Genomic DNA, 16,042 nt, shown 5'->3' with positions numbered 1-16,042 from the left:
CGGGCGCCGTGGGGGAGTGAAGTTCGCAAACTTCCGGGGCGCGGGGGCGGCGGCCGGCCCGCGTGGGGGCCCCTCCGACGCTCCGGGTCCGGCGCCTCGGGAGGGCGCCCGCGGAGCCTCCCCGGCCCTCCGCGAGGGCGAGCTCGGGGGTGGTCGGAGGATCCCGGACGCCGGCTGCGCGGTAACTTTCCGTCCTCTTCCCAGACTTCGGCCCGGCGGACCGGGCAGGGGCTGCCCAGACTCGGGAAAGACTCGGTCGGACTAAACGGCGCCCCGAGTTTGCCCGTCTTCTCTGTTTTCGTGTTAGGGAGCACAGGGAAAGCTGCAGGGCGAGTGTTGGGGCGACTCTCTTGAGTTGGTGTGTAGTGTGTGCAGTGAGCGGGCCGAGAGGAAGCGAGAGCGCCCGAGTTTGCAAAGAGCTGCTTTGTGTTTGGTATTTTGAGAAAATGGCCGAATGCCTATTTCAGTTAGGAATGCCGCCGCCGAGGCAGGCGCTGGTGGCAGCAGCACATAGGAATTCTTGCAACACGTTGGGCTTTCGAGCTGTGCTTGGACGGTCTTCCTGACAAATGTTAAAATCCCTTTAGGGGGTGGTAGTTAGGGTTTGGGGGGGGGATTAGAAAAGTCGATGTTGGGGTGAATTACCGAGGAGTTTAGGTTTTTAAGCCCTAGCACAGCTTTCGCTCTCTCTCTTCTGTGATGGCATTTGATTCCAACTTTTGTTGGTACATACAACTAAACCGGTTTGTTTATACACTTGGGTGAAACGGATTACTTTTTCTATTTTCGGGTTAACAATGTTTGTAGTACTTGTCACGTATTTTGCTTTTTCTAATTTGCAAGAGAACACTAGTTTGAGAATAGCACCTTTTAGACTGCAAAGTAACATGGTTAAGACCATTTAAAAAGCCCAACTTGTTTTCCAGAAGGTGATCTTGTAATGGCTTCTACTAGGCAAGTAGGCCAAGTCAAGCACAATACAAGAAAATTGCTGATTGTGGAGTTGAACTGTACGATTATTTTATTAGAGGATTTGGAAACATTTTCATTTGTGAAGTTTCGAATGAACCAAACTTCCTTTTTCACAGGAAAAGGGCCCATAATTTTCTTTTCTTTTAAACCCTTGCAGTCCTGGAAAAATTAGGGGATACTAAGTGGTACTTTTTCACAGTAGTTTATTCTTTTGGAGTTAGTTGAGTTCATATGAAATTCAAATAAGTTGACCAGTTATTACAGGCTTCTAGTTTCCATACGTGTTTGTGTACTTAATAGATGCACTGAATGGCTTGTGAGTTTCTTGGCTTTCCGATTCTCAGACCATTGAACTGTTGAAGGAGATGATTGGGAGGACAAAAATTTTACTACTCATGTATTGGATTCTTAAAATAATTTTAGTTAACATTCAAAATGAAGGTTGCTTTTTTTTTCACCGGAAAAATTGAAAGTGCTTGAGGGATGGCACGCCATTAGTAGACCTAGTTGATGAATGAGTTATGTCAAACGGTTGGTAGAATTTTTTTCTAGGGGTTGTAGAAGTTTTTTTGGTGACTGCAGTAGAGAATTGGGAATTAACAAAAATATTTTAAAGGTTTGTTTTTAGTAAATGAAGCTCATTTAGTGTTAAAGCTTATATTGGACATTTAAAAAAAATTTGAAGAACTACAGTAATGCTTTTGTTTTAGGCGAGTAAAAGTTGTGTTTAAAATCGTGCTCTCCTGTTTTTTTTTTTTCTTTTAAATTCAGAATACAGTTATGGCCACCCAGGTAATGGGGCAGTCTTCTGGAGGAGGAGGGCTGTTCACTGGCAGTAGCAACATTGGCATGGCCTTGCCCAACGACATGTATGACTTGCATGACCTCTCCAAAGCTGAACTGGCTGCACCTCAGCTTATCATGCTGGCAAATGTGGCCTTAACTGGAGAAGTAAATGGCAGCTGCTGTGATTACCTCGTTGGTGAAGAAAGACAGATGGCAGAATTGATGCCTGTTGGAGATAACAATTTTTCAGATAGTGATGGAGAAGGACTTGAGGAGTCTCCTGAAATAAAAGGTGAACCTACTGGCCTGGAAAACGTGGAACTGAGAAGTTTGGAACTTAGTGTTGTAGAACCACAGCCTGTATTTGAGACATCAGCTACCCCAGAAATTTACAGCTCAAATAAAGATCTTCCTCCCGAAACACCTGGAGCAGAGGACAAAGGCAAGACCTTGAAGACAAAACCCTTTCGCTGTAAGCCATGCCAATACGAAGCTGAATCTGAAGAACAGTTTGTGCATCACATCAGAGTTCACAGTGCCAAGAAATTTTTTGTGGAAGAAAGTGCAGAGAAGCAAGCAAAGGCCAGGGAATCTGGCTCTTCCACTGCAGAAGAGGGAGATTTCTCCAAGGGCCCCATTCGTTGTGATCGCTGTGGCTACAATACCAATCGATATGATCACTATACTGCACACCTGAAACACCACACCAGAGCTGGGGATAATGAGCGAGTCTACAAGTGCATCATTTGCACATACACAACAGTAAGCGAGTATCACTGGAGGAAACACTTGAGAAACCATTTTCCAAGGAAAGTATACACATGCGGAAAATGCAACTATTTTTCAGACAGAAAAAACAATTATGTTCAGCATGTTCGAACTCATACAGGTAAGAGAAGCTTTCTAGTCCCTAAGTTCCACTCTCACTTCTGATTGAGGGGTTAGTTATGTAGTGCTTGAGAAAAGATACTCAGGGTTCAAATCCAGGTTCTGTTATTTGCAATCTTTGTGACTTTGGACAAGCTATTTAACCTCTTCGTGCTCTGTTTTCTTCGTGGGGTAACAATGTATAGGATTGGAGGAGTAAGTGAAGTGTGTGTAACATATGTAAAGCACTGAGTGTTATTTGGAAGAATAGCCAAGAGAAATCTTACCAATGCTCTTCCTAAAGTGTATATTTTAAAAACTTGTTTTGGACCATTTTGCTAAATTAGACTGTTTTTATGTTTGTAGATGTATTTAGGTGCAGTGAACACTTCTAAGATACGGTATAGTTTTTGAAAGTAATTGAGGGCTTAGACAAAAAGGAAAACCTAGTGATTAACCTTGCATAACTCCATTTAGCAAAAACCTCAAACTTTAAAACATTTGGTTAGTGGCATTTGAGTTCCTAAATGGAACAACTTGTCTTTGTCCTCAAAACATAGAAATGTGAGAAGTGAGTTTTTAAAAGATGGGTGGAATTACCACCAATTGAAACCATTTTCCTAAGAAAGCAAACACACGTGGAAAATGGAATTGTTTTTCAGACAAACAGTTATGTTTGCATGTTTGATTGCATATAGGTAAGAAAGAAATTATCTAGTCCACAGTGCAACTCTTATCAAAAAGTAGAAACTTTTTCAAACATCTCAGGAGTAAAGAGGATAACATCCCCTACACTCAACAGTTATAAATATTGTGTCACATTTGGCATGTTTTAATTAACTTTTTATTTTTTATTTTTTTTAAAAAGAGACTACCAGTAAGGGGATCTTAACCCTTGACTTGGTATTGTTAGGACCGGCTATCCCTATATAGGGATCCGAACCTGTGGCCTTGGTGTTATCAGCACCACATTCTCCCAAGTGAGCCACTGGCCATCCCTCAGTTAACTTTTTAAAAATAACAGCTTAGGGCCGGCTGGTGGGGGAGAGTCTGGTTCTGATAACACCAAGGCCACGGTTTGGATCCTATATAGGGATGGCTGGTTAGCTCACTTGGGAGAACATGGTGCTGACAACACCAGGTCAAGGGTTAAGATCCCCTTACCGGTCATCTTAAAACAACAACAACAACAAAAAACAGCTTAATATATTCTTCACTGTCATACAATTTATGTACTTAAACTGTACAATTCATCGTATTCACAGAATTGCACAGCGATAATCGTAATCAATTTTAGGACATTGTTGTCACTCCAAAATATGAAACATAGCAGTTACTTCCCATTTCTCCCCAACACCCCTTTATACTCACTTTTAAATTGTCTTTCAAATATTTGTCTCATCTTTCAAAGAAATGTTTGTAACTATTGGTAGTTGATTTTACATTTCTGTTATATTTTCTTGGGAAGAATTGGTACATTTGATGCCTGATGACTGGTCTGAAGGAAATGAATAGGCAGTAATCTAGAACTGTACTCATCAGTCACTGTACTGATCACAAGTGAAAAGGGGCTAGGGGATGCTGTTTGCATCAGATTGCATTTGACATTGCATTTTTAAAACCACAGGTAAAGGGCCGGCCCGGTGGCGCACTGGATAGTGCGCCACTTGGGAAGCGCGGCGGCGCTCCCGCCCGAGGGTTCGGATCCCACATACGGACCGGACCGGTTCCCGCTCACTGGCTGAGCGAGGCGCGGGAGCAGCGCCGAGGGTTGCGATCCCGTTGCCGGTCCCCGGTCCGGTACGGGGGCAACACTGAGGGTTGCGATCCGTTGCCGGACACGGAAAAAGACAAAAGACAAAAAAAAAAAAAAAAAAACCACAGGTAAAGGGGATGCTGGGGGAAGGGGAATTGATAATGCTATGCTTAAGTGGTAGACTTCAGTAAAACTTGTCCGGTACGGGGGCAACACTGAGGGTTGCGATCCGTTGCCGGACACGGAAAAAGACAAAAGACAAAAAAAAAAAAAAAAAAAAACCACAGGTAAAGTGGATGCTGTGGGAAGGGGAATTGATAATGCTTTGCTTAAGTGGTAGACTTCAGTAAAACTTGCAGACTTCCATTTCAGAAAGACCTCAGCCGCGTGATTTCTAAGCCCCAACAGATGGCTCCTGTGTTGGAAGCTTTAAAATCTAGTTGAGTAAAAGAAATTGTAGTTCCTTTGGAATTTGTTTAATTTGTGATTGTCTCCATGCTTTGAAACCATTTGTTTTCAAAAGTACAAACATTACAAAAATACTAGGAAACAAAAATTACGTGGGAATCCTACCCCGTTGATATGCTACAGTGTAGGCATGTTGAACATGCAAACTAGACCAACCTCACTTATATTCAAAGAAATCCCAGATACCATATACACATGCTCCTCAACTTAGCATGATTATGTCCTGATAACGCTGATAAATCCAGTGTAAGTCAAAAATGCTTTTAATATACTTAACCTACTGACCATAACAGCTTAGTCTAGCCTGCCTTAAACATATTCAGAGAACTTACATTAGCTTACAGTTGGGCAAAATCATCTAACACAAGCCTATTTTATACTAAGGTGTTGAATATCTCATAATTTATTGAACACTATACTGAAAGTGAAAAACAGAATGGTCAGATGGGTACTTGAAGTAGGGTTTCTACAGAATGTGTATTGCTTTTGCACCATTGTAAAGTCGAAAAATTTTAAGTCCAGCCATCATTAGTTTGGGACTGTCGGTATATTTCAACCTAAGTACTGCATATTCATTTAACAGTTTTTCTAAAACTTTAGGACCTAATTTAGAATTGCCAGTAACGTTCGTAACCGGGCAGAAACAGTTCTCTTCTGGGCCGGCCCGTGGCTCACTCGGGAGAGTGCAGTGCTGATAACACCAAGGCCACGGGTTCGGATCCCATATAGGGATGGCCGGTTTGCTCACTGGGTGAGCGTGGTGCTGACAACACCAAGTCAAGGGTTAAGATCCCCTTACTGGTCATCTTTAAAAAAAAAAAAAAAAAGAATTGCCAGTAACATAGAGCATTCAGCTAGTCGCTGTGACACATGGTAAAGTGCATAACTTTTATGTGTATACCTTGATGAATTTTTTTTTTTTTTTTTTTTTTTTTTTTTTTTTAAAGGGATCCGAACCCGGGGCCTTGGTGTTATCAGCACCGCACTCTCCCGAGTGAGCCACGGGCCGGCCCAACCTTGATGAATTTTTAAAAATATATGTACTCATAACCACCATACTGGTCAACATAAAGAATATTAGCAGCACCTCAGTGTCTTTATCTTATTAAATTTTGGGTTTTTGGTCAATTGTATTTTGATAACAGAACTACTGGGTTACTGAATGGTTTAACAATTTTCCCAAAAAGCTAAAAATGTTTTCAACAATAAATGTAAATTTGTTGATTTAAGAACATTTGTAGAAGGAAAAAAATTGAAAATAGAATAGGGGAGACTTCACTGTTAGTGTGTATTTCTATTTTTCTTTCTTTCTTTTTTTTTTTAAAGGAACTCTACTTTCTTGCCATATTTATTTATTTATTTTTGGCTGGTTGGTGGGATAGAACCCTGGACTTTGATGTTATCAGCCATCACACTCTAACCAACAGAGTTAACTGGTCAGCCATTTTTTTTTAAAAGATGACCAGTAAGGGGATCTTAACTTGACTTGGTGTTATCAGCACCACACTCTTCCAAGTGAGCCAACGGCCACCCCACCCTTTTTTTTTAAGCCCTTTTTTTATTTTTTAGAATAGTTTCTTATGTAATTATTCTAGATTTCCAATTTTTTTTTTTTAAAGATGACCAGTAGTAAGGGGATCTCAACCCTTGGCTTGGTGTTGTCAGCACCACGCTCAGCCAGTGAGCAAACTGGCCATCCCTATATAGGATCCAAACCCGTGGCCTCGGTGTTATCAGCACCACACTCTACTAAGTGAGCCACGGGCCGGCCCTGTCTTAATGCTTTTAAAAGATTTTTTTACCCCCTGGTATTACCTTCATTGTGATTAAAAAAAAATGATGATGTATAAATTGAAGGATAAAATTTTATTATGTAAATTCTGAGAGTATCTCTGGTGTTAAATACACAGATCAGAACTTTATATTTATGGAAGATAGATTCATCTAGTGCTGAAGTGTAGGGATTAGAAATGACAGCAGGCATCACTTGTACCATTAGGTAGCCTAGTTTTCAGATTCACTTAATGGGTTTGTTCTGTTCCTTATTGAGTGCCCAGTGTCAGGCGCTGTTTTCTATACTGTGCTGATCTACAGAATAATCCATTGAGGAAGACAGCTTTTGTGATAATAGTCCATGTTTACAGAAAGGAAAACTTAAGATTTGAAGTGATGTGCCAGATGCCACATAATCATCATGGTGGTGGTAGGAGAGGGGAACCGGGGATTACATTGGTTCCAATTGGCCTCTTTAATCAGAAGACTTTTAATTTTGTGGTTTTGATATTTAACCAGCTCACAAATTCTACTTTGAAAGATAACCTTTTTGCCTGTGTTTGTAATTGAAAAGTGAGTGCCTAACTAACCTTTCTAAAAGAGTAGTTATGCCTGTTTTTTGGCATCATACAGATAAATCAATCTATTCTGCTGTAAGGAATTCAAAAGTAAATTATCCTTAATTGAACCTTCATGTTAATCTGTAATGGTATTTAATTTTTCTTCCACTAACATTTTTTATAACTTGATATACAGTTTATATACCTACAATTCATTGCGGATTGGCCTGTTCTGGAAATTTCATATAAATTGAATTATATAATATGTGGTCCTCTATGCCTGTCTACTTTCACTTAGGATAATCTTTTCAAAGTTCATCCATGTTGTCATGTACAGTACTTCTTTTATTGCCAAATAATGTTCTCTTGTGTGGATACATAACATTTTCTTTATCCATGCACCAGTTGATAGATGTTTGGGCCATTTCCACCTTTGTGCTATTGCTAATAAAGCTGCTATAAACATTCTTTTTTTTTTTTTAAAGATGACCCATATGGGGATCTTAACCCTTGACTTGGTGTTGTCAGCACCACACTCTCCCAAGTGAGCCACAGGCTGGCCCTTATAAACATTCATGTATAAGTTTTTGTGTGGACATGTATTTGTTTCTCTTGGATATATACTTAGGAGTGGAATTGTATGGTAACTATTTTTATTGATGTTTAACCTTTTGGATAACTGCCAAGCTGTTTTCCAAATTGGCTGTGCCATTTTACAGTCCCACCAGCAGTATGAGAGTTCCATTTTCTCCACATCCTCACCCTCACCAATTCTGTTACATCTGTCTTTCTTTTTTTTCTTTAAAAGATGACCGGTAAGGGATTTTAACCCTTGACTTGGTGTTGTCAGCACCACGCTGTCTCCCAAGTGAGCTAACAGGCCATCCCTATATAGGGATCCGAACCTGTGGCCTTGGTGTTATCAGCACCACCCTGAGTGAGCCACAGGCCAGCCCTCATCTATCTTTCTGATTACAGCTCTCCCAGTGGGTATGAAGTCTTCATCCCATTGTGATTTTGATTTACATTTCCCTCATGGCTAATGGTGAGCATCTTTTCATGTGCTTGTTGACATTTGTATAACTTCTTTACAGAAGTACACCAACATTTTTTAACTATCTTAATTTTTCCAGGTCACAAAATAGGCATTCTGTTGCTACCAGCTTTTTACAGCTAATCTGTAGCTATCAGCTAATTACAGTGGTGTATTTACTAGGAACACCTTTCCCACTCATTACTACTCTTTTTTTTTTTTTTTAACCATTTTCTTCTTTTCTTTCTTTTTTTTTTTTTTTAAGGATCCGGACCCATGGCCTTGGTGTCATCAGCACTGCACTTTTCCTGAGTGAGCCATGGGCCTGCCCTCTTTTATTATTTTTGACTTTCTTCTTTTCATGTCATCTTTTCCTTGCCCCATTTTATTAGACACTTTTGTTGTTGTATCTTGTTAGAGACAAAATTAATAGCTTACATTTATTGAAGGGTTGCTGTGTGCCAGTCACAGTGTTAAATGCTCTGCATGTATTATCTTATTTAAATTCTCACAATTATAGGAAATAAAGGCACTGTTACTTTTATAAATGAGAAAACTGGGTACTTAAGTGATATTATTATCTCGTGGCCAAAGAGTGTATGAAAACAAATTTTCCAGCTTTTCTTTTTAACCTGTTTTGTGGTTGACAGCCCATATCCAAAGAGAATATGCACGTCCATCCTTTTAAATTCCTCATTATTATTTTTATTATTACTGTTTTTTTTTGCAGCTAGCCAGTAAGGGTATCCAAATTAAATTCTTCAGTGCTGAATCACTGGCCTCTCATGTTCAGTTGCTTCCAGTCCGTATGGCTTTATAATTTAACACTGATGAACTATTTTATAAATTTTATATCTACCACTTGAATTTTTAGCTTAATGCAACAACAGCCCCACTCAAATGTTGTTTAAGCTAACAATTTCAAATAGTAGGATTAAAAAAAATTTACAAGGATCAGAAAAAATTAACCCAAGCAATAGCATCAGAAAATTGTGGTAGATTTTTAAAAGTGTAATTAAGAAAACAAAACAAAACAAAACAAAACCTTGAAACCTTATTAAGATATAGTTTTTCGGGGCCGGCCCGGTGGCGCACTGCTACAGTGCGCCGCTTGGGAGCACGGAGGCATTCGCGCCGAGGGTTCGGATCCCACATACAGACCGGCAGCTCACTGGCTGAGCGAGGTGCGGTGCGGCGCCGAGGGTTGCTATCCCGTTGCCGGTCCCGGTCCGGTATGGGCGTGACACTGAGGGTTGCGATCCGTTGCTGGACACGAAAAAAGACAAAAAGAAAAAAAAAAAAAAGATATAGTTTTTCATTTCTTTTTTCACAGGACATTGAGCAGAGTTTCTCATTTTTAATACTTAGTGTAATAACATGTGGCATCACTGAAAGTTAAAAAGGTCAGTGAGGAATCAGAAAGCCATTATTTTTTTTTGTCACCATCAAAGTTATGTAAATTCAAAAGTAAATAATTTACATTTCTAATACATGATAAGTTGACTTTTACCAGGAATAGGAAGAAAAAAATCCTTGTTAAAAAGTGCTCGATACTGAATATTGTTAAATTGTTACTGAGAATTGTATTTGGCTTATTTTGTTACATTTAAATATTATTTATTACAATTTTGCAGGAGAACGCCCATATAAATGTGAACTTTGTCCTTACTCAAGTTCTCAGAAGACTCATCTAACTAGACATATGCGTACTCACTCAGGTTGGTAAGAAATGGGGACTTTACTACCATTTTCAGTAAACAACCATTACAAGAAAGTTCTTTTACACCTGGAACTGAGTATTTATGATTTATTTTTAATATAATTTGGAAATGAGAATTTAAAAATCAGGGTTCCATTAATGTGAAGCTGTATTTAAATGAGGATACTTGACATGGAATCCATAGGTTGAACTCCTGAAGCTGAATGTAAATTTGTATGTGTTCTTTTTCTGGGAGGAGTGTTGTTACTTTTCATCAAATCTTGAAAGAGTTACATGACTCCAATAAAAGTTAGACCAAGCCTGGTTCATCCTTTCTGAACAACCCCTGCCGTCTCACATTCCCCCCAACAGTATGACACTTAGTTTCATAGTTGTGTGGCTGCTTCATTTCAGGGATTCCTTCTTAGCTTCTCAAGTGCCGAAATTTGGGTTTTTTCTGATTTGAGAATCGATAGGACTTTTTTTTAAAAAAAAGATGACCGGTAAGGGGATCTTAACCCTTGACTTGGTGTTGTCAGCACCACGCTCACCCAGTGAGCTAACCGGCCATCCCTATATGGGATCCGAACCCATGGCCTTGGTGTTATCAGCACCACACTCTCCCGAGTGAGCCACGGGCCGGCCCCGATTGATAGGACTTTTTGAGGACTGATTTGCAAAAGCTATACTTAAAAAAGAGAATGGTGGGGCTGGCCAGGCGGCGCTCCCGCCTAGGGTTCGGATCCCATGTGGAGACCAGTCCGCTCACTGGTTGAGCGCGGTGCGGGCGCAACACCGAGGGTGGCGATCTTGTTGCCGGTCCCCGGTGTGGGCGCGACACCGAGGGTTGCAATCCCGTTACCGGTCAGTGAAAAAGACAAAAAGGAAAAAAAAAAGAGAATGGTGGATAATCTAGAATTTTATTTATTTTTTCCAGTTTTAATATTTAATTTTTTTTTAAACTTATTTTTTGAATTGGAACTTAATTGATTATACAGATTTATGGGGTGCAAAGTTGACTATCAGTATTTGTGTACAGTATGTGATGATCAAATCAATATTATTAGCATGTTCATCATTACAAATAATAATTATTCTTTGTGTCCCTTACCCAATTACTCCCTAACTCCCCTCCCCCCTGCCAGCTCTAGGAACTATATGTCTGTTGTCTCCTAACTTCTGAAAGTTCATTGTTTTGTTGTGGTCTTTCTTTCCTTGCTCCCACTTATGAGTGAGAACATGCGGTATTTCTCTTTCTGTGCTTGGCTTATTTCACTTACCGTAGTTTTCTCCAAGCTCATTCATGTTGCTGCAAATGGCAGAATTTCATTCTTTTTTATGGCTGAGTAGTATTCCATTGTGTATATATACAGGATACCAATTTATTAACCTATAATAAAGTGTAGGACTATTACAAGTGGGAGAGATTCATCTGTTCCAGTGCCTGAACTAAAGTGACTATGTTAAAAAGTAAATGTTAGGGGCCGGCCCGTGGCTCACTCGGGAGAGTGCGGTGCTGATAACACCAAGGCCCCGGGTTCGGATCCCATATAGGGATGGCCGGTTCGCTCACTGGCTGAGTGTGGTGCTGACAACACCAAGTCAAGGGTTAAGATCCCCTTACCGGTCATCTTTAAAAAAAAAAAAGAAAAAGTAAATGTTAGCACTGGTGGTTTTAATGGGTAATTATTTCTTTTTGGCTGTGACTGACCCTGGGTGACCTATCTCTTCTGATTAATATACTGTCCTTCCAGATTTAGAATGTATATCCCTGTAGGGAAAGTACGCTAAAATCTTGATGTTTATAAAAGTCTATGTAAAAATCAACAACAAAAAGCTCCCCAAATGCCCCCAAAACCAAAAGTCTATGTAGACCCATTTTCCTTAAGTTAATTATTACCTCAGATCTGTGCAGTCTATTTGGGTAGCCATTAGCCACATGTAGCTATTGAGTTTTTGAGATGTGGGTAGTTTGAATTGAGTTTTTTTTCCCTATAGTTAACAATGTTGTGTGAATTGAAGTTTATAAAATGCATACTATATTTAAACAGTATGAAGGAAAGAATATAAAGCATCTTTTTTATATTGATTACATGTTGAAATTATTAGACATATTGGGTTAAACAAGTAAAAATTTTAACTTTTTTTAACTTTTGTAGTGTGACTTAAAAAATTTAAAATTACATGTGATTGTGATTTGCATTATATTTCTGTTGGACATTGCTGCCTTAAGTTGGTAATAAGAGTGAGGCTTGATTATATTTCAGACTCTTAATTTATTTGGGCAGCTGTGAAGGTGTACAATAGTATGCTTGCTAGCCTTTCTTGACCCTACATGTTTGTCAAGTTAATGTACTTTGAGTGCTCCTTCTAAATCTCCTAAGTTACTGAGTTGTAGCTTAACCAGAAAGCTGGTTTTATTACTTTTGGATGCTTCCTGGTTTCATTCTCCAGGGGTAACTTGGATATAATCTCAGTCTTTTTCAAGTGTAGTAATCATGTTCTGTTGATAGCTGTACTCTAGCACTTTAATAAAACATTTAAGAGCTTGACATGAGCTAACTCATTTTAGTCTTAATAACTGTCCTGTGTTGTATAAGTCTGTTGTACCATTTTTACAGATGGAGAAGCCAAGGCATTGAAGAAATATGGCCATTTTTCCTATAGAATGTCCCCCCTTCTGGATGTGTCTACTTTTTGTTCTTGTGGTGTCATTTATGTCATTTAGCTTTTCTTCTGTCCCTTGTATTAGTCATAAACTGGAAATTAAATCTAAATGCTTGATATCTACCTCGTGCTTTTTCTCATTTGAAGTCACATCTGGTTGACCCATTATTAATGATGATGGGTCAGTGAATTAGAGTGATGATACACTTGTATCCTTTTATTGAATTGGTAATACTTTGTTTTGTCACAGTGTAAATGTGTATCTATGGTGTTTTACACCAGTTGATAATCTTTGCCTTGAATAATTTTATTTGGGTTCACTAAATGTTGTCTTGAATTTTGCTCACTATATTTTAAAGATGGTTTTTGGTAGTTGCTGTTACATTATATCAAGTATTTTAAAAGTATCTGAATAAGTAGTAGTAGCTACTATTTATTGTATGTATGCTGGGTATTGAAAAATTGGAATTTGTTACTATCTCTGATCTTAATACTGCGAAGATACTGAATCCCAGTTTATAGTTTAGGACAGGCTCAGGCGGCATAAGTACTTAAAGGTTAATAGTCATTTCTCAAAATTAGGAGAGCTAGGATTTGACTTCAGACTCTTCCACCTCCCACTTATATCAACAATGTTATTATATCAGATAACATTATGGTTCAGAAAGTGGCTCAAATACAGAAGCTATAGCACAATGAAATTGTAACTACACTGTTTGGAGAGCAGAGCCATTGTTTTTTATTGGATGCTAACAGTTTGTGAGTCACAAACAGGAAATAAAAATGGTTAGTGTTTTGTTTTTTTTTTAAAGATGACCGGTAAGGGGATCTTAACCTTTAACTTGGTGTTGTCAGCACCATGCTCACCCAGTGAGCGAACTGGCCATCCCTATATAGGATCCGAACCCATGGCCTTGGTGTTATCAGCACTGCACTCTCCCAAGTGAGCCACGGGCCAGTCCTGTTAGTGTGTTTTGGATATGAGTACTGAATTATTTTCAGCATATCTTACGTATTAGTACTTTTAATAGAAGTTGCTGATAACACTTGCAATAAAGTGAGGCTAAGTTAGGTCAAATTGGGTAGTCTTTCAGACTGGATTGCATGGAGTGACTGACTACCTTGGGTGTTTTTATGGTCTGCATCTGATCTTTACAGGTCACCTTGGGCATTTTGATTCCTTATTTTTTTATTTTTTTTATTTTTTTGCGGCTGGCCCGTGTGAGGATCCGAACCCATGACCTTGGTGTTAATAAGGCTACACTCTAACCAGCTGAGCTAACCGGCCAGCCGGCCCTGTTGTTCATGTTGAATGTATTTTAGGGAAGAGAAGTGTGTGCTCAGTCTGTCTTCTTTCTGGAAGAGACCAGGTTGTGTAATACATTTTAGACAAAGTGACAGACTGGGCAAAACTACATCAGTCATTTATTTGGAGCACTTCTCTCTGCAGGGTGGGTCTTCTCAGGCAAAATTAGGGAGGAATCAGATTATTGGCTTGGTAAAATAGAAAATTGTGTACTGGCAAAAATACAGACACATTAACCTAACCTGGTGGTCTTCTCCATTTTATTGGTATTTCTACCTAATGGTATTAGGGTATCCTTTCTTGGGTAGTCCTAGAGAGGCTGGCATTATCCTCAGTTTTCCCTTTATGACCTTCATTGGAGATGCTATCATCCAGTTTTTTATTGGCCAATGTGGTATTTTTTTGTATACATCACACTGGCTATTACCCTCCATCCTGATAATGTGGGATTCATTGTGCATGTTTTTACATTGTATCGGCCATGAATGTTTCTGTTAAAAGGAACTGACAACTTGCCAAGTTCCACCTCCGTGTATTATACTTTTTTTGGGGGGCAAGCAGTGATTTTATTGAGGGGTTTTTTGGGGGAGAGGGCGGGGGCAGTGGCCCAAGAAGTGCTGAGGAGGACAGTGAGATCCAGTGCACTTGTGTGGGCTGGGATCTCCCCAGCCTCACAGTGGCCAAAAAGCTATACGTTTTTAAGATGTAAAAATATTTTATTTAACAATAAGTTTTTCTTTCATCAACGATTTGCTGATTATTATGGAGGGACTATTTTAATAGCTGGGAGAGTCTTTTATGAATTCTGGATTAAGTTTTTTTTTTTTCTTAGAATAAGTTTTTAAACAGTATTTCTATTGAGGTAGAATTTACAAACATGAAAATGCACATGTCTTAAGTATACAGCTCAATTACTTCGTTTTTTTGGGGGGGGCCAGCTGGCTGGTATGGGGAACCAAGTTTTAAACAGAAAATTCTTTTTTTTTTTCTAAAGGATGACCGGTAAGGGGATCTCAACCCTTGGCCTGGTGTTGTCAGCACCACGCTCAGCCAGTGAGCAAACCGGCCATCCCTATATAGGATCCGGACCCGTGGCCTTGGTGTTATCAGCACCGCACTCTACCGAGTGAGCCACAGGCCGGCCCTAAACAGAAAATTCTTAATATCCTCCCCTTCCCTGTCCATTTCTTAAAGGTACCTTGGATATATACCTTGGATGCTTGTACCTTGATTGATGCTTGCTGTGTGGATCCCCTCATTTATTAGGAGTTATAAAATGGTGATATTTTAACGATTATTATTTTTTGGGGGCGCCAGCTGGTACAGGGATTGAATCCTGGCCCTTGGTGTTATCAGCATCATACTCTAACCAACTGAGCTAACCAGCCAGCTCTTAATTATAATACTTTTATTTGCATAAATATTTTCATAAAGAGATAAATTTATCAAAGGTAGAATTTATATAGGAAGGACAGGATAAGTACTTGAATCTTCTCTTATTTATCCATAATAAAAGTTACCAGTTGGTTCTAAAAGTGAGCAATTACAGGTAATGCATATTGAGTGTGTTTTCTCAGATACATGCTAAGTGCTTTACAAGGATTAGATTATTTATAGATCACACCACCTGGAGTATTTCATAGATGAGGAAATTGAGCCCTAGGAAGGTTTTTTAAAAAAAATTTCAGCTGGCCGATACAGGGGTCTGAACCCCTGACTTCAGTTATAAGGCTGTGCTCTAACCAGCTGAGCTAACCAGCCAGCGAGAGGTTTTAATACCTTGCTTGAGGTCTCAGAGTGAGCAAGTTGCAGGGCCCGTATTTTTTCTCCCTCATAAAGTTGTTAGCCATTGTCCCACTTACCTTTCTCCATTCCATGTCTGTATGTGTATTTGTTAAAACAAATGTCTCCATTGAAATTATTCATTGGAGAGGACAGTATAGGGCCAAGTATAGAGTAATGTAGCATGTTATAGAAACCTCCCTATTGGGCCGGCCTGTGGCTCACTCGGGAGAGTGCGGTGCTGATAACACCAAGGCCACGGGTTCGGATCCCATATAGGGATGGCCGGTTTGCTCACTGGGTGAGCATGGTGCTGACAACACCAAGTCAAGGGTTAAGATCCCCTTACCGGTCATCTTTTTTTTTTTTTTTT

At 39.5% G+C, this 16,042-nt stretch overlaps 1 protein-coding gene across 1 annotated transcript in view; it reads left to right on the top strand.

The window, feature by feature from the left end:
- Nucleotides 1-163: 163 nt before the first annotated feature.
- Nucleotides 164-16,042, top strand: part of REST (RE1-silencing transcription factor) — a 19,813-nt gene continuing 3,934 nt past the window's right edge. Inside the window, exons 1-3 of the mRNA XM_008577870.1 lie at nt 164-181; nt 1,744-2,647; nt 9,850-9,933. Of these exons, the coding sequence (XP_008576092.1) occupies nt 1,753-2,647; nt 9,850-9,933 (979 nt within the window). The 5' untranslated portion in view covers nt 164-181; nt 1,744-1,752. The remainder of the gene's footprint in view (nt 182-1,743; nt 2,648-9,849; nt 9,934-16,042) is intronic.

Source organism: Galeopterus variegatus, unplaced genomic scaffold (genome assembly GCF_000696425.1).
Source record: "Galeopterus variegatus unplaced genomic scaffold, G_variegatus-3.0.2 Scaffold1594, whole genome shotgun sequence".
NCBI lineage: Eukaryota > Metazoa > Chordata > Mammalia > Dermoptera > Cynocephalidae > Galeopterus > Galeopterus variegatus.
Note: the sequence above shows the minus strand (reverse complement) of the source record. Positions and strands in the feature narration are given on the sequence as shown.